Source organism: Erythrolamprus reginae, chromosome 2 (assembly GCF_031021105.1).
Source record: "Erythrolamprus reginae isolate rEryReg1 chromosome 2, rEryReg1.hap1, whole genome shotgun sequence".
Classification (NCBI taxonomy): domain Eukaryota; kingdom Metazoa; phylum Chordata; class Lepidosauria; order Squamata; family Dipsadidae; genus Erythrolamprus; species Erythrolamprus reginae.
Genome location: NC_091951.1, coordinates 36,128,575 through 36,147,642, shown reverse-complemented (window position 1 = coordinate 36,147,642; position 19,068 = coordinate 36,128,575). Strand labels below are relative to the sequence as shown.

Sequence of the window (19,068 nt, the reverse complement as noted above, 5' to 3'; positions counted from 1 at the left end):
TGCTCAAAAAAATAAAGGGAACACTCAAATAACACATCCTAGATCTGAATGAATGAAATATTCTCATTGAATATTTTATTTCCACAACTTCCACATACACAACAGCATGTAAAATTGTCAATCAGAATTGATTTCTAAGTGGGTAGTTTGATTTTATAGAAGTTTGATTTACTTGAAGTTATATTCTGTTTTTTAAGTGTTCCCTTTATTTTTTTGAGCAGTGTACATGATACAAGGGAGAAACATTAGGACAGAGGACGGAAGGCATTCTGGTGTACTTATGCACGCCCTTTACTGACCTCTTAGGAATCAGGTGAGGTCAACAGTGGATAGTCTATGTCAGTGATGGCGAACCTATGGCACCTATATTTGCTGGCACGCAAGCCGTTGCCCTAGCTCAGCTCCAACATACATGTGTGCCGGCCAGCTGATTTTTGGCTCTCAGAAGCTCTGGGATGCCGTTTTTGGCTTCCAGAGAGCCTCCAGGGGGATGGGGGAGGCGTTTTTACTCTTTCCCTGCTCCAGGGAAATCTTTGGAGCCTGGGGAGGGTGAAACACAAGCCTACTGGGCCCACCAGAAGTTGGGAAACAGGCTGTTTCTGGCCTCCAGAGGGTCTCCAGAGGGCGGGAAAAGTTTTTTTTGCCCTCCTCAGACATTGAATTATTGGTGTGGGCACGTGCCCAAGTAGGATAGCATGTACACACACACTTTCGGCACCCGAGGAAAAAAAGGTTCACCATCACTGATCTAAGTAAAGTTTTGCTGGTTAGGTGATATTACAGTCAGGTAGTGAGTTCCATGTATTAACTACTCGGTTACTACAGTTGTATTTCCCGCAATCGAATTTGGATTGGTTCACTTTAATTTTGTATCTGTTGTATGCTCATGTGTGTTTTTGTGGTTGAACATGAAGTAGTCGTTTCTAACGTTTGCAGAGGGTTTCTTCCCAGCTGGAACAAACCAGGAATTTCCTTTCCACACAACACTGGAAGTTTTTAAGATGTTGTACTGTATAACCATTTGTCTGAAGTGGTGTAGGGTTTCCTGCCTAAACAGGGGGTTGGACTAGAAGACCTCCAGGGTCCCTTCCAACTCTTGTGTTTCTAATGATCTTACTAAGAAGCCTGCAAATTAGTTGAAGTCACAAGCAGCTTGGAGAGGAAGCTCGGGGGCTTTGCAAGGGAAAAGTATGACCTGCCCTTCCTCCTTGCAACGACCAGATTTCTCCCTATTTTCCTAAAAAACGGAGGCATCCTCTCCCTACTATTGGGGCTGCAGTGCAGATTTTAACTTTACACCGTGCGTTTTTCTTTCTTGCGCCAAACATGGAAAGATAACTTAGAGGATTTCTCCCCTCCCAGGCTTTCCCACTACCCAGATTCCCTTTAAATATTCGCCTTTAACTCAAGGTTGGGATTTTCTTTCCGGACAACCAATACAACAGTCACTTGTTCTGAGAGCAAAGATACGCCTGGTATCGGCGTCATTTCGCACTTTTCCCTTTTCTCACGGGCCGTCATTCGAAGTGTTAAAATAAAAGAGCGTTACTTCCTAGAGAGGAGAAATTTCAGCGGACGACCATTGTTTCCTGTCTCTATAATTCCCCTTACGTTCCAAATGTCATCTCCGTCTATCAGCCAATGCTAACCGGCATGGAGCGCATGCTCAGTTCCATTTCGAAGCTGGAATGTTCAATGAAGTTCAATGATCTAGATACTCAATACCTGCTTGCCTGATTTTGCAGGCGGATCTTGGAGATTCTCAGAGAGTTAGGTTCTGAGGATGTACGTGTACTTTATGCAAATGCAGGCAGCTGCGTTGTAAGTACTGGTAGAATTATTCCATTCCAGATTATTGCAGTCGTACAGATAATAAACACACTAAATATTAGATAGATTGTTTTACAACCGTAGTTCAACAGTAATATTTATGAATAAGATCCAGGATACACATGATTATATAATGGATCAGAATTAATATATCATTAATTTAAATTAATATTATGTATAACGTATATTATTCCCCCTTTTCTCTAATGCAATGTGTAATAGCATAAAAACTTTAAAAAAGGACCAGAAGTTGAGAACCCTACACAATTTATTTTATATTTCAGCTCATGAGAAGACTTTAAAACTTTCCTTTTTGGTTTATTGATTGACTGATTGATGAGGCTCTTTACAGTGTGGGACAGCATAATTCATTTAAACTTTCTTGCTTTGCCACAGAAATTTTGAGCTCAGTTGTGGTCACAATTTCAAAGGAGCATTTGTACTTTAGCAACCCACTGGGTGGCCTCTGTCCATAATTTCTCTATTTGCTTTTATGGGAATAAAATAAAGGAGATGGCAGTGTAAATCAACTGCTATGAAAGGGGAAGAAAATATACACATGAGAAAGAGGAAGAGAATATCTTCCAGTTTAATATATTGCACCCAATTAATTGTTAGGATAAAAATAAAGAGGTGTTTTGTTGGAGATATTTTACTTCTGCAGGAAAGGCAAGCCATAAAAGCTAATCAAATTAGGTCCTTCAGATCTGAGTAGGAGTGGGCTACTGCCCAGAGGGGGTGGGATGCAGTGGGGTAGCGATAATGGAGCTCCACCCCAGAGCAACCAATTTGCACTGAAAGATGTAGAAAGAAAATGCAGGGTGTCCTGCATAAGTCAAGCCCAAAGTGTGGAAGTAAATTTTTTGGTAGCCCTTCACTGGATCTGAGGAATGTTCAGGTAATATATATTTTACTTTAAACCATCCAGAGAACACACTTTGCATATTCTTCTGAATTAATGTTTTTATGGCATAATTATGTTCTCTGTCTTTTTTTTTTGGCAGGTTTGATCATTTTGGGGGGAAAGCTTTTTGAATGATCACAGTTCTAAATTCTTCCCAGTAGATGGCAGTCTCTGTTGATAAAGGTAGTAAAGGTTCATTAATGCTGAATTTGGCTTTCATGAGAAATAAATTGCCCGCAAATAGGAAGGTTTTGCATCCAATTTACTTAATGAAATTCAAGACAATCGTAGATGGTTTCATAGGCCAATTTCCTAACCTCTAAGCTACACAGGTGTCCAGCACACCAGTATTTGGCTGTAAAATCAATAGGAACATTTTTGTACTTAGACAAGCATCAAAAACGGATAAATATGTGCAGCACTTTTGATCTCTATAATTTGGGGAAATAAGGAGCAGCAATATGGATTTTTTTAAATTTATAATATGTTTTAGCATTCTGTCCATTAAAGTATTTCTACATAGGACTAATAAACACAGTTACACTGCTGCACATTTTTAACCTTGGCCAAGTCCTAGTTTCTAGAAGCAACAATAATAGCAATGGCACTTATATACTGCTTATCAGTACTTTAATACCCTCTCTAAGCAGTTTTATAGAGTCAACATATTGCCCCCAACAATCTGGGTCCTCATTTTACCAACCTCAGAAGGATGTAAGTCAACCTGGAGCCTGACAAAATTCGAATTGCCAAATTTCTGACAGCAGGCAGCAGAAGTAGCCTGCAGTATTTATTTATTTATTTATTTATTTATTTATTTATTACAGTATTTAGATTTGTATGCCGCCCCTCTCCACAGACTCGGGGCGGCTCACAGCAAAACAAAACAATTCGTGACAAATCTAAATTATAATTTAAAATATTTTAAAAAACCCATTTACTAAACAAACATACCTACAAACATACCATGCATAAATTGTATATGCCCGGGGGAGATGTCTCAGTTCCCCCATGCCTGACGACAAAGGTGGGTTTTAAGGAGCTTACAAAAGGCAAGGAGAGTAGGGGCAGTTCTAATCTCTGGGGGGAGCTGGTTCCAGAGAGTCGGGGCCGCCACAGAGAAGGCTCTTCCCCTGGGGCCTACCAACCGACATTGTTTAGTTGACGGGACCCAGAGAAGACCCACTCTGTGGGACCTAATCAGTCGCTGGGATTCGTGCGGCAGGAGGCGGTCTCGGAGATATTCTGGTCCAATGCCATGAAGGGCTTTATAGGTCATAACCAACACTTTGAATTGTGACTGGAAACTGATCGACAACCAATGCAGACTGCGGATTGTTGGTGAAACATGGGCATACCTAGGTAAGCCCATGACTGCTCTCGCAGCTGTATTCTGCACGATCTGAAGTTTCCGAACACTTTTCAAAGGTAGCCCCATGTAGAGAGCATTACAGTAGTCGAACCTCGAGTATTGCATTCTAACCACTGGGTCACCACAGCTCTAGAGTTAGCAACATTTATGTCTACGTGCCTTAGCTGCAGCAGTGGGCTACGAGCCACAATGCTAAATTGCGTTCGCCGCGGCGGCTCATAAGTGCTTGCAGGGCCAGCGTGATTTTGCTTCTGCACCTGTGGAGGTAGCAAAATTGCACATGGAGCTGCAGGTGCGCCCGTGTTTCGGTATGCACAGAAGCAAAAAACCCTCACTGAAACACGGGCGCACCTGTGGCTCCGTGCGCGATTTTGCTACCTCCACAAGTGCAGAAGAAAAATCGCACTGGCCCCACAAGTATTCACGAGCCATGGCGGCAAGCCCAATTTAGCGTTCCGGCTCGTAGCCCTCCACTGCTTACCTAGCATCCTTCTAATAGCGTCTTTCTAACTTTTATAGCTTTTTTGCTGGCACTCATCCCGGTTGTAACTTTCTGCCTTGGCTATTCCTTTAACAAACTTCCCTAATTCCATCCTGAGACTTCAGTATTTCAAATGTGCAAAGTCCATCTCATATGGTTTTCAGTGGACCCTCTAGCCAACAAAAAACAGCTTGTGACAGTTTTCAGGCCTCCAGGATCTCTCCCTAACCTGGCACTCCTGCACAATTGCTTAACAAGCGGTTTGCTCAATGACCGAGATTTTGGCTCTAGTTGTGACAGTAAGTTGATGATACCTGTAAAAGAGTGTCAGTGAGTCCTAACGTATGACTTATAGAACAAAATTTATTTATTGAATTTTGTTGAACTTTGTTTGATATATATAAAAAGGATTGTCAGCACTGCATTTTTTTTTTTGTTGCAGAAGTAATAAGGATTATGCTCCTTTCAAACTTCTTTTTTTACAATGTTCTAAACTTGCTAGGTTTGTGGGAAAAGTGGTGGGTTATATAAATTTGAATGAGTGACAAAAAATGATTAAGGTTAAGGTACCAGGCTAGAAAGCAGGAGACTCTAAGTTCAAATCCCACCATAGAATGGAATGGAATAGAATAGAATAGAATAGAATAGAATTCTTTATTGGCTAAGTTTGATTGCATCAAAATCAGCCATCTTTGCCATCAAAATCAGCTGGGTGACTTTGGGCCAAATAGGAGGAGGAAGATATGTAAAATCTGTTCACTGCTGAAGTTGTTTCTACAAATAATAAAGGCAAGATACAAATAAAGAAATAACATATTTCAGCTTTCTCTTGAGCTATATATGTGGTGCATGGGATTTGACAACTAGATAATGTAAATGAATTCTGATTGCCCTTACTATGGCCAAAAGACTGATTTTACAATATCGAAAAGAATATATGACCCCCATTAACTCAATGCAACAAAGACTTGATTGCACCTACTTCTTATTGAGTGCATTGACTGTATATGTAGATCTTGTATTAGATAAATATATGAAATATGGAATTCATTTATATAAAACACAGTAAGCTATAGATATTATAGTTTAGTTCTGCTGACTACCAGCTGACTGCAAATTGGCAGTTCAAATCTCACCAGGCTCAAGGTTGACTCAGCCTTCCATCCTTCTAAAGTCAATAAAATGAGGACCCAGATGGTTGGGGGCAATATGCTGACTCTCTACACTGGTTAGAGAAGGCTGTCAAGCACTCTAAAGCGGTATATAAGTCTAAGTAATATTGCTATTATTATATATACATACAGACCGACCGACCGTCAGAGAGAAATAGAGATAGAGATAGATTGATAGATGAACAAATGATAGACAACACGATCTCCGGAATTTATTATACTATAATAAAAGCTGTGTGAAGATCTTGGCATATTCAGGTTTCTTCCCCTGTAAGTTTCAGAGATTTCTGGCAATGTTTCGATGAGGTCCCACTCATCATCTTCAGGCTGGTGCTTTTGTCCTTGTCCTAGGGCAAACACTTGTCTCCCTTCCTTTTCATAATTAGAAAATGTGTCTGTGTGTGAGCACGTGCTCGCACGCGTATAGAGAGAGAGCGAGGGGAGGGGAGACTTACATGTTTTTGCTGATATGTGAAAAGGAAGGGAGCCTAGTATAGATCTATATTGAGCTAGTTATGCTCTCATCAGTTAGACATACCCTTACCAGGATTCAACAGAGAACAAACCAACATACACACACAGAGACACACACATACACCCCACATACATACAGATAGATATATGTGTATACACGAACATATATAAGTAGGTATATATTAGAAATATAGACTATAGACTTGAATATTGGAATTAGATAAGTATGTATATTTAGAGTAATAATTTTGTTATGATACATACCTTTTATGTTTTTTCTACTGTATTTCCCCGCACTTTTTAAAAGCATTTTTTTTCTTTTTGACAATGTATGCATTTTTGCAATAATTATATTAATGCGTTATTTCTTTTATATTATTATTTGAAAAGGAGTAAAAAAAGAAACTTAGAAGTCAGATGACTTATTTATTCGCCTTTTTCAAATCGTATTTGGGGAAATCCACAGGGTGGAAGCAAGACTATGTTTCATCAACATTTGAAAGGCTTGAAAGACGCAATGGTGACGTCTCCATCCACTGAGAAGTACTGGGCAGAATTCAGACCAAGACGATTGGGGAAGCTGATTTCCTGTCCATCGGTCTTCACCTTTATCTCCCCAGATTGGTAGCAGAGACAGATCTGTTAAGAACAGGCCATCAAGTTAATTCCTTGATGAGCTACAGAACGTGAAAATCCAGCTTCTTCCCCCCACCCATCAATAATTATAGCCTAAATAAAGGTGAGTTAGGTTTGGAGCCAGAGCAACCACCCCTTCATATATAGTGATACCTCATCTTACAAACGGCTCATCATACAAACTTTTCGAGATACAAACCTGGTGTTTAAGATTTTTTTGCCTCTTCTTACAAACTATTTTCACCTTACAAACCCACCGCCGCCACTGGGATGCCCCACTTCCGGATTTCTGTTGCCAGCGGATCACCCGTTTTTACACTGCTGGGATTCACCTACAGCATTGCAAAACCACAGAAGTCCGGAGGTAGGATTTCCCATGGAGGGGAGCCTCAGGAAAATCCAAGCAGCGCAAAAACGGGTGCTTCGGCTGGCAAAAGAGGTGAATTTTGGGCTTGCACGCATTAATTGCTTTTCCATTGATTCCTATGGGAAACATTGTTTCGTCTTACAAACTTTTCACCTTAAGAACCTCATCCTGGAACCAATTAAGTTTGTAAGATGAGGTATCACTGTATTTGAAATATATACACATTTTTGTCTATGGATGACCAAATACATAGTTCATTCATCGCTCCAGTTATAGTAATAAATATATAGATAATCTTTGACTTACAACCATTTGTTTAGAAACCAGAGTTACAATAGCACTGGAAAAAAAGTAACCTATGGTCGTCTTTCACACTTAACGACCATTGAAGCATCCCCGTGTTTATATGATTAAAATGTGGACGCTTGGCAACTGGCTCATATTTATGATGGTTGCAGTGTCCAAGGGTCATGTGATCACTTTTTGTAAGCTTCTGATAAAGAACATTAATGGGGAAGCCAGATTTACTTCACAACTGTGTTACTAACTAAACACACGCAGTGATTCTTTTTTTTAAACAAAAATCCACATTAAAGACATATATAACATCACATATACTTTCAATACCAATGCATATGTGTATAACATATCCTATAAACAATAATACAATAATCTAAATTACACTCCAGATTTTAATTTCTGCTATTCAGTCCCCATGTTTGCTTTCCTCACTGCCTTCTTTCTATCTAAGGTGGCTATTCCACCTCTGCTACTTACCTTCTTATATCTTCTCTCCTCTTTTCTATTACCCTCTCCTTTTCCTCCTCCTCCTTTCTTTCCCATTTTCCTCCACTTCCACTCTCCTTTCTCTCCTTTCCTACTTCTTCCTATGCCCTCTAAGTCCTTCCCTAAATGGATAATTCTAATTCTATTAAATGACAAACTGAAAAAACCTTTCTCAATTTTTACCCTTTATAGTCATAATCTTAAATCCTTATTTCCATATTTATTCTATTATATTTTAACTTTAGGTATACAGTATGCTATTTGTCTAATGCTGCCTCCTTTATCTATTTATGTCACCTGGGTTTCAACAATCACATTTCTCATTTCCTTCCATCCCATTCATAGTAAATTAAATAGTGAAATCTTTATCTGTATTCTTTTTTCAAACCATTCATAAAATTTCACCCAAACTTTGTAAAATTCTGAGTCCATCTTATCTTTAATTTTCATTATCAATCTATTCATTTCTGCACAATCCATTGTCTTCTTAAGTACTTCTCTCTCAGTTGGTATTCTATTCAATTTCCAGTTTTGAGCATACAGTATTCTGGCAGCTGTTACTATATGCACAATTGAGTATATTTTGTCTTTATTAAATTTATCTGATAATATGCTAAAGAGCCAAAGAAACTTCTTGGATAAGTTCGTGCAAAGCTGTGTTGAGCATATCGCCATAACTAACAAGCTTGCTTGAGCATAGATAAGCAAATTGGGTGGGTTCTGACTTACCTCAATGCCGGTTCGCTTCCTCCCATGTCATGTGGCTGCACATGTGCTGTGTGCACGCATGCCTATGCGCAGTGCTCAGAAGCCAAAAACAAACTGGAGCTAGTTCAGGAGTGTGGCCAGCTGGCAATCACTCCCAGTTCAGCGAATGGGAGGAAATTCCCACTACCAGGTCTATAAAAGCAGTACGAACTGGGAACAACCCACCTCTGATGCAAATACATGAACAAACCATCTTAATATTCTGGTTCATATAACATGCTAAGACAGCGGCCCTCAATCTTTTGGGCAACAGGGACCGGTTCTGTGGAGAGAGTTTTTTTTCTGCATATTTCATTTTAATCTAAGCAGTGGATGCAACCTGAGAGTCCTCACTAGCTTAGGAGAAAAAAAGTAATTGAGAAAGTGAATTGGTAGCAGCAGTTAACATTCCTTCCAATATGGTGCTCCTGGTGGCATTGCACGTGGAGCAAGTCAGGAAGATCAGGTTCAGAGACAGGATAACTGTCTAATGCCCAGCCACATTTTTTTTTAAAGAGATCCTACATCTTTTGAATTGACACTTCAGTGCCTTAAATGTTCTTCCTGACCTTGGTATCAGCTCCTTCCTGGAACGGGAATATTGATGGCCGAACCTCCGCACCCCACTGGCCATTCGATCTGGAATTGCACACAATCTTCTTGACATCTCCATGGGCTTCAAAGCGAACGTTGAAGTGAATGGCCAGATTGGAATCATCCCGACCTAAGTTGATGGAAAAACTGGCAAAGGGGAGGGAGACATGTTAAACACAAGGGGGTTTTTTTACAGTCAATTTGAAAAATTGCAGTCTCATCTTCAGCGATTTGGCAGCAAGGTTGGGTTGATGCTCAGTCTGGACTTTGTCCATGAAAAGGTTTGATTAGTTCTTTCTCTATTCCTTTCCTTTCCCATTCATTTAGGGAAGGCAAGCCTTGGGGTTGACTCTGTTCTGACCTAGGCTTCATGATAAATCACAAAACACAAATGTAGTCCCCCCCAAAATTCTTTTTATTTCACTGGCTGTGTATTATGTTCATTCCCAGTTGTAATAAGTCCCAAATCATGTTAATTAACCCTTACAGTAGTCTACCAAAGCTTTTGGAAGAAGGCTGATAAGCACCAACCTTTATCTCTCTTGACATGCTGCCATAGACCTAATTGGCCAGGAGCTTTGCAAGGCCAAATGAACTGAAATGCTGAGTTACACCGATCAGAATTGAACCACGTTGCGTCCTGTAATGAGCATATCAGTTTACTCCACTTTTATATCCTATGGGAGAGGGGCAATCATCTCCAAGCCTTACTCCCAAGTAGTCCTTTTCATCTGTAACTGTTCTTGCCTTCTGGCAGCTCTGCACATGCGCTTTTTGGAACAGGCTCTCCCTGTTCCTCTGCCTCACTTATGTTAGTCTCTGGAGGCTCTGGTGCCAGAACAAACCTCCCAGATATCCTGGACTGGATCTCTGCTTCTGACACTGAGCCTTCCCCAGACTCCAGGAGTGGCCCGTGTTCCTCCCCAGCCTCCTCGCATCAAGCCTACATTGAACCAACTTCTTAATTGCAAAACCAAAGGAAAATATTGGGACTGAAGCTCTGACCTAAAACTGAAAGAATGCCCACTGGGGATGCTGAATAGAGATTTTAGACAGGGTTGAGAATCATTGATAGGAAACCCACTCTTAAAATTATTCAAGTTGAGAAACACTGTACTACTAGCTGTTTTCTTAAGCCAACTTCAGAAATTTCAGCGTTTATTGCAGTGGAAGGGCCAAAATTAATTTACTGGGTAGCATCCTGATGAAGATAGACCAATGTTGTGAGTACAGTATTGTGCAGGGGTAAAATGTTACCAGTCCGGGTGTACTGATAGCGGTGGTGGCTGGTGGTTTGGACAACTGGTAGTGGTGGCAGTGCAAGGCTCCTCCAACCTGCCTGGACATTGCCATTTTCTTGATTTTAACCCTCTGTGCATGCACAAAGCATTCTGCGCATGCGCGGAGGGTGACAAAGCATGTGCGTGAGTGGAGCACAGGTGAAAAAGCATGCGGGCACGCGAAGCATGCGCTTCCGAACTGTTAGGGAAGGTAAGTAGATTTCACCACTGCTATTGTGGTTCCTCCACCAAAGAACCCAGTCACATTATTTGCTCATCACAGCCACATTCTCTTACCCACCACCACGCTTACAAGGATTTGTAAGACAAAAATGATTTTGGGGAACTCTGGGGATATTAAAAAAGGCTGCAGTGTTGAAAACAATTTGAAGGTGGCTCATTATCCAACTCCACACCAGCAAACCATGTTGCCTGTCAAGGTGTTAGAATCCAACTTCAATCATTTCAAAGTCATTTCATATCATTTGTTGGTTATTTTAGGATATTCTGTTCACAAATTGAATTTCTTAATCTGAGTGCCAATGGAAACACTGCATGAATGATATTTATATGAGCAATAGAAGTGGAGAAGGAAAACTTTTAAATCTGACCATAGCCAGAAAGGACCTAATGTCATTTCAGATCTGCCTAAATCCTAAAGCCAAAATACAGACCTCTTGGCCCCATGATGTATTTTCACCTTCAATTTGATGCAGTCACCAGGTTTCAATGACAAGTCGAAGATTCTCATGATCTGAAAGAGAAATGAACAAGTGTTTCTGTTGTGATGGCCATGGCTTTTAAGACCAAAACGATCCCTACAAACTCAATGGGATAGGACACATTCTCCACTACGAATCCTCTACCAAGAAATCCCCTGCCTATCTTCAGTTGTGTTGGGACATCTCCACCCAGATTTTGTTACAAGAACTGTCAACAAATGCTGAGCATTGATAGATCTGCTAAATTTCATGATGTCAAAATCATGTCATACAAATAATGGTGCAATGTTCCTTGCCTCATCCCCAGATCCTTAGGTTCAGAATGGCCTTAATGAAAGTGAAAGGCCCATGTAAACTTTCAAACTTTCAGATTCTTCACTATATTACTGAAATACCCGAATCCCACCTATTCAACAATTCATAGCTTAGCACAAGGGTGTCAAACTCAAGGCCCATGTATCAGGTTCCAAATAGCATCCAAAATTGTATCAGAGTCCGAGGCATAGTGCTCCTCAAAGTTCCAATTTATTAGCAGAGCCATGTTGGCATATCTGTGAGAAACCCAAATCTGAAGACCTGTGGGTTTCTCTACCCAGTTTAAAGTTCATTCCCTTGTTCCCATGCCCACAAGTTTACCATGTTGACCAGTTTCCATCTGCCAACATGTCTGGTACTCCCATCAGCTTCCAGGCAGGTGTCGAACAAAGGATAACCTTGAGAATCTAGAAGGAATTTGTTATGGCTACATCTCTACTTCCCTTATGCAGCAGCCTCTCCCTAATTCCCACAGCACTAATACATTCTACATTATAATATGTAGAGACCAAAGTCTCCAAATCAAGCTATTATTATTATTATTATTATTATTATTATTATTATTATTATTATTATTATTATTATTATTGGATTTGTATGCCACCCCTCTCCGTAGACTCAGGGCGGCTAACAACAGTAATAAAAAACATCATGTAAATCCAATACTAAAAACAACTAAAAAACCCTTATTATAAAACTAAACATCCATACAAACAAACATACCATGCATAAATTGTAAAGGCCTAGGGGGAAAGAATATCTCAATTCCCCCATGCCTGATGGCAGAGGTGGGTTTTAAGGAGCTTACGAAAGGCAAGGAGGGTGGGGGCAATTCTAATCTCTGGGGGGAGTTGATTCCAGAGGGCCGGGGCCACCACAGAGAAAGCTTTTCCCTTGGGCCCCGCCAAGCGACATTGTTTTGTTGACAGGACCCGGAGAAGGCCCACTCTGTGGGACCTAACCGGTCGCTGGGATTTGTGCGGCAGAAGGCGGTCTCATAGATACCCTGGTCTGGTGCCATGACACCGAAGGCCAGATTTGGCCCTCAAGGTGCTTAGATTTGGCCATTAGATCTCATCTTGGAAACAGTGAAGGGCTCTGCCCACAGTGTGGCCCTCCCGAGCTCTGTTTTTGCCCACAGAAAATAGCAGGAGGCCTTCACAGCCAGAAACATAGCTTGGGAGCCTGTTTTCACTGGCAGAACGCTTGGGCCACCACAAGCACCCCTGACATAAGTGATGTCGAGTAGGCCACAACGACTCTGGCCCCACCCATCCCAGCCTCCTGAGGTCAAACAACCCTGATGTGGCCCTCTTTGAAATCAAGTTTGACACCCCTGCCTTGGTAATGTATGAAGCCAGATTACATCCATAATCTCTACAGCTATATAATGTATTGTACCATACTGTATACTAGTACTTGTGTAATGTGTGAAGTATGTACCGTACAGGTAGTCCTTGACTTACAACAGTTTGTTTGGTGACTGAATTTACAACGGCACTTAAAAATTGACTTACGTTTGTTCTTCACGCAACTATTGCAGTATCCCCATAATCATGAGATCAAAATTTGGACACTTGGCAAGTGACTAATATTTATGACAGTTGCAATGTGTGGGGGTCACGTGATTACTTTTTGTGAACTTCTGAGAGACAAAGTCAATGTGAAAACCAGATTCAGTTTGCAACTGTGTTACTATTGTAAGAACCACAGTGATTTACTTAACAACTGTGGCAAGGAAGATTGTAAAACGGGGCACAACTCAACTGTTCTCGCTTAGCAGCAGAAATATTGGGTTCACTTGTGGTTGTTAAGTGAGGACTACCCATAATAATAAGCATGTTTTATTACCCATGGTTTTTTGAAAACCTTGTAATTATAATGAATTCATGCATCAAGCAGTAAACCCAACCAAGGGAATCTAATCTTTGTAAATGTGTGAATTGGATTAATTTGAAATTTGAGGAGTGAAATTTGCCTATCTGGGTAAGATTCCAACTCCTATTTGGACTTTGCAATTAACCTTATCTCCAGATGGTCTTTGTAATAAACCTTATCTCCAAATAGTTAATAAGTAAACCAGCAATTTGTTCAATGTTCTTTGACACTACTCATCATCACCAAGGTTTCTCACACAATAGACCTTGTTTCAAGAAATGTTTAGCTTGGTCTTTGAAGTTATTGAAGCTTGAAATTCAGAGTTATACCTACAAGGTCAAGTTTGTTAATATATGCCAATACAGCCTTGTGCAACCACTAGACAAAAGGACTACTCAGTTTGAAAATTCTGGAATCTCTTACATGTCATGCAAAGTATGTTTGAGTAGGATTGCTTAATGATCATCTAACTCCTTGCTATCATCTATTGTCCATCAAGAATTTTATAGCCCAGTTATGGGAATCCTAGTTAGAGCCACATCTTTTAGAAGTCTTAACCCTGTTGCTCTGTTCAAAACTACTATACACTTGTACTGTTTACGAGTCTCTGTGATTCGCACCGAAAATTCTTTATTTTAAGTGCTTATATTTGGTCAATTTGAAAACGTCTTTCCCTTGGAAACTAGGTTGAACATATATGCACACAATGAAAGAAAAATTGAAATAAAAAAGATTTCAAATTGACCAAATATAAGCACTTAAAATAAAGAATTTTCGGTGCAAGTCACACAGACTCGTAAACAGTACAAATGTGACCTTTTTTGCCCAGCAAAAACTAAGCCCCCCACCCCCCAAAAAAAATTCTCATAGAGAGAACCCCTGAAATGATGAAAAGTCATAAAATTTCAAGTTTCAGAAATGCAGGGAAAATTTTTTACAGGGTCTCAAACTTCGATTTCGTGTTGCACAGACTCGAACAGAACAGCAGGATTAAATATTTATCTTCAGATAAGGTTACCCTTCACATGGACAATCTTCATTCCAACTAGGAGGCAGATGCTGGGTATGAGTTAATGACTTAGAAAAACATCATTGATATGGGGGAATGCATCTTAAACACAAAAGTAAATTTGAGCTGGGTTAGGTCAGATATTTTGCCCTGAGGGAAATGAGACCATTAGCACTTAAATCATCCCAAATATTATAACATCCAGGGCTGGCTGGTTGAGTCAACTATTGACTCAATTATTCCAATAATGAATGAACATTTTGCTGTCCTTTCATGACAGACACCTCTGCCAACTGCAAGAATGTCTGGCAAGATCTATCAACTCATTTATTTCACTCAACTTGCAAAAACACCCAGATGTAACTTTAGCGTGCAAAGTTCTTAATTTCGAATCCCAAGGACAGTATCACCAATATGGTGATAATTATTAAGACTATTATGGTTTGTGAACCATGGTTTTTTCCTACGCATTATGTACAAAGTACAAGTTAGTTAAACAATATGGTTTATTACATTATGCTTGAAGTGTCCTTAAAATACACCTACCACTAAGAGAATATCAATTATTTGTATTTTTCTAGTAGGATTTTTAGCTATTTAATAAGGAGATTTTACTACCACATCATCCTAAAATAATACATTATAATTTTTTAAAAATGAATTCTTATAATGAGCTACAAAAAGCTATTATTTTCTATGCCCCTGAAATCTGAATAATCATGAAACTTTGACTCAAGAACATATGATCTCCAGGCCCCCTGGTATAATATCAAATGCATGCGATCTATCCTATCGTTATACAAATATATTAAGGGAAGGAAAGCTTACTAAGTACTCACAGTCTCTTATACCCAACAGCCTATCGGCCTAGTTAAAGAAAAACTTACTGATTGTTTGATGATTCAGTTCTCAGAAGAGGGCTAGAATGATCAAGGTGTGTCCCTGTCTAAATTTTAAAATATTGGCTTGAAGGGGCATTGCCATTTCCCCAGCCAATCAGGTATACATCCATAGATAATCAGGAGAAAATGGGCTGATCCTTGAAAAACTGAACTCATTATACCATACGGCTTAATGGTTTGTGTCATTGGCAGACAAGGTGTGGAAGAAGGAGTGATGGAGCCTGGGTGGAGTCAGAAAAGGAGTCAACTTACAATCAGTAAGTACCCATATACGGACAAAGTCCAACTGCTGTTGAATTTTATTGATTCTTATTTAATGCCAAGATAGTGCTCCCTATTAGTTGATGCATAGGCATGATTAATGATAAATCAGTTTAATTGGACTTCACATATATTCCTGGTCTTTTATGCCTGACATAAGGGCAGATACAAGTCAAGTGCAGAACAAGGAAGTGAAGCCGTTAAAAAAGAAAATAGATGTGACCCACATGTTTTTCAGTGATATTTTTGAGCAGGGACTCAATGACTATTCTTATAGCTACCGTATCTTTCCACAGTGCACACAACTGACCTTTATTTAAATCAGTGTTAATTCCGAGTTTGCACTGAAACCTAAACTAGACATGCTGGCTTGTTCTGCACAACCCCAGTAGCAGCGGTAAGTGCAATCAACCCCTGGATAAGAGCAAATGGCAGTTCCAATTCTTAGCAAAGCAATTACCCCCCGGAAGCGGAGTAAAGACGCTGAAACATATTGTGGATTAAATAAGGGTCATTTTTATTAAATTAACATAAATTTAAATAAATTTGCATACATCAATTTAAATATTTAAATCAAAACGAACTAAGGACCTGCAGAGGCCAAAAGTAACGGGGTGGAAATTCCTACCAGAAAATTCCTTGGCAACATTGGGCAAAAACTCCTTGCTGAACCAGGTGAAGGTACCACCTTCACCTGGATCCAAGCTACGCCCCTTTGTCGTGTGGGAGGAGTTCACCCTCCAATCCCCGTGGGAAATTGGATCCGATGATTCCCATGGACATCCTCTCTCCAATCCCCGAAGTTGTTCCAACCTCTAGTTCCTGGAGAGAGGTGGTCCATCACCCTTTAAGGATGCTCAAAGGAGCATATGTAGTTGCTTCTAATTGCCCATTTCCGCCCCTAACCTGCCAAACCCCAGTGACCAAAGGGAGGCCTATACCGATATCTAAGTGCGCCGCACCCCCTAATCAATCCAGTCTGCACCGCCAGTGTGGAATAGGCGAAAAAACGGCCACCTCTAAAGGGGAGGCCGCAAAAAATTCCTATTTGGCCCCGAGGCAACCTCCTCAGGACACACTGATAATAGCGGAGGGTGGGCGGGTGTTCACTTCGAAGTTCACCAAAGCAAGGGGGAGGTTCTATCCGGATCGCCCTTAAATAGGGCGATCTCGGACCTCCCCCGGACCAGCAGGCAGTGCGCTTTCCTGGCGCACTGCCAGAAGCCGAACTCCCGGGCTCCAAAGGAACCCGGAAGTACAGAGCTCCGAAGAGCTGCCGGCAGCGTCCCCCGGCTCCGCAGGTAATTTCGACCGGCGGTTTAATCCGCCGATCGTGCATTTCTTACAGAAGCAAACCAGCAAGTTATTATTATGTTGCAGTAATTCTTACCTATTCTATTCTATTATTCTATTCTAGAATAAGTATTCTATTATATTATTATTATGTCCCTACACAGGAGTGGGCTATTTCCCAGATGGGGGGGAACAAAGTGGGGTAGCGAAAATGGAGCTGCACCCCAGAGCACCCAATTTGCACTGAAAGATATTGAAAGAAAATGCAGGGCGTCCTGAATAAGTTGCACCCACAGTGTGGTAGTAAAAATTTTGGTAGCCCTTCTTTGTCCCTACCCTATCAAACAAATTTTAGCTGGTAGCTTTTACTTTTGAATGTAGCAGCCACTTAGACTGGACTTCCTATTTTAATGATTATATTATTTTTGTGTTGTGTTTTATAGGAGAGCTGTTAAATAAAACAGGAGGCAAATCTCATAAATAAAGCCCAGGTGGTCCTCGACTTACAATCATATTTGGCAACCACATTTGCTAAGCAATGAAGTTGTTCAGTAAGTTGAGCCCAGTTTTGTGGTCTTTTTTGTCATGGTTGATAAGTGAATCATGCTGTCATTAAATTGTTTTGTTCATCAGAAGCCAGTTCAAAGGGTTGCAAAAGGACAATTCCATGAGCCCCGAACACTGAAACTTTTGTAAATACATTAGTTGTATTTTGCCAAGCACCCAGATTTTGGTCAAATGATTATGGGGATGCTGCAATGTTTGCAATCCAGGGATGAAATGCTCCCAGTTTGCTCGTGCCTGTCTGTTTTCGGAGAGCCAGTCATGAAGGGAGCACGAGGCTCTGCCCACCCACCCGGATGTCACCATTTGGGTTCTCTTTCATGTGCAGAGGGTAAAAGAACCTAAATGGAAACTGATCACGGAACATATTGCCACCTATGATCAGTAATTAAGAAAACTTGGAACAAGATTAGCAACTGGATAAATTAGAAGTAAAGCTGGAAACTTACGTTCTAGGAATTGGGAGACAACATACAAAAACGAACTACTACTTTATAACACATATATTAACAGTTGCCAGGTTAGCACTTGCACAAACATGGAAGAATGAACCCCCCCCCCCTACAGAGACAATAGTTGATTGTGCATAAATTAGGCTTACTATAGATTTGCAGTACGAGCAAAGGAAATACTTTTACACCATGGCTTGAAAACAAGAATGATAATAAATAAATATGTACGGTGGTACCTCTACCTAAGAATGCCTCTACTTAAGAACTTTTCTAGTTAAGAACCGGGTGTTCAAGATTTTTTTGCCTCTTCTTAAGAACCATTTTCTACTTAAGAACCCGAGCCTGGAAAAAATTCCCAGGAAACTTGAGAATGGCACGAAGGCCTGGACAGTTTCCTGCCATTCCCCCTGGGTTTCTCTGTCTGGTACAGTGTATGGGAGGCAGCCTTGCACCGGGTGTATGGGAGGCACATGCTCCTCCTCGCTGTCTCAGAGTCCCTCTTTTTTTAAAAAAGCCTTAAAGATTTGGATTTTTCAGATTCCCCTCACCTTACCTTCTTCCTTCAGAAGCGACTGTCTCCCTCTTCCTCCTACCCAAATTCTGAGCTTTTATTTCTTTCCTAATGGGTTTGCACACCTTATTTGCTTTTACATTGATTCTTATGGGAAAAATTGCTTCTACTTACAAACTTTTCTACTTAAGAACCTGGTCATGGAACGAATTAAGTTCTTAAGTAGAGGTACCACTGTATATAAATAATTAGAAATTAGCAGTTATAAGAGATTCGTGTAAATATTATGTAAAGATGGTTGGATAACAATGCATTGAAATGGTTATGCTGATGCTACAGAAATGCAAAGCAAACAGTTAATGGAATGATTTGTTAATGTCTTTCATGCATTTGTATTGTTTATTATTGTTTTTTGGGTGGGTGGGGCCTCGCAGTCCCTCCGTGACCTGCCTTCTGACGACCAACAGGCATGTGCAAACCGGGAGCATTTCGCCCCTGCTGAAAGCATAGGGATTTTT

The 19,068-nt window shown here is 40.5% G+C and overlaps 1 protein-coding gene across 2 annotated transcripts in view; it reads right to left on the bottom strand.

Moving 5' to 3' along the window:
- Positions 1 to 6,646: 6,646 nt before the first annotated feature.
- Positions 6,647 to 19,068, bottom strand: part of LOC139160180 (16 kDa beta-galactoside-binding lectin-like) — a 79,667-nt gene continuing 67,245 nt past the window's right edge. Inside the window, exons 1-4 of one of the 2 annotated variants that reach the window (XM_070737799.1) lie at positions 15,455 to 15,559; positions 11,318 to 11,397; positions 9,339 to 9,510; positions 6,647 to 6,872 (exon numbers count right to left, since the gene is read on the bottom strand). In XM_070737799.1, coding sequence (XP_070593900.1) covers positions 6,723 to 6,872; positions 9,339 to 9,510; positions 11,318 to 11,394 — 399 coding nt within the window. In that variant the 5' untranslated portion in view covers positions 11,395 to 11,397; positions 15,455 to 15,559 and the 3' untranslated portion in view covers positions 6,647 to 6,722. Of the gene's footprint in view, positions 6,873 to 9,338; positions 9,511 to 11,317; positions 11,398 to 15,454; positions 15,560 to 19,068 lie in introns of those variants that run through there. The other variant, XM_070737800.1, reaches the window with a different exon arrangement.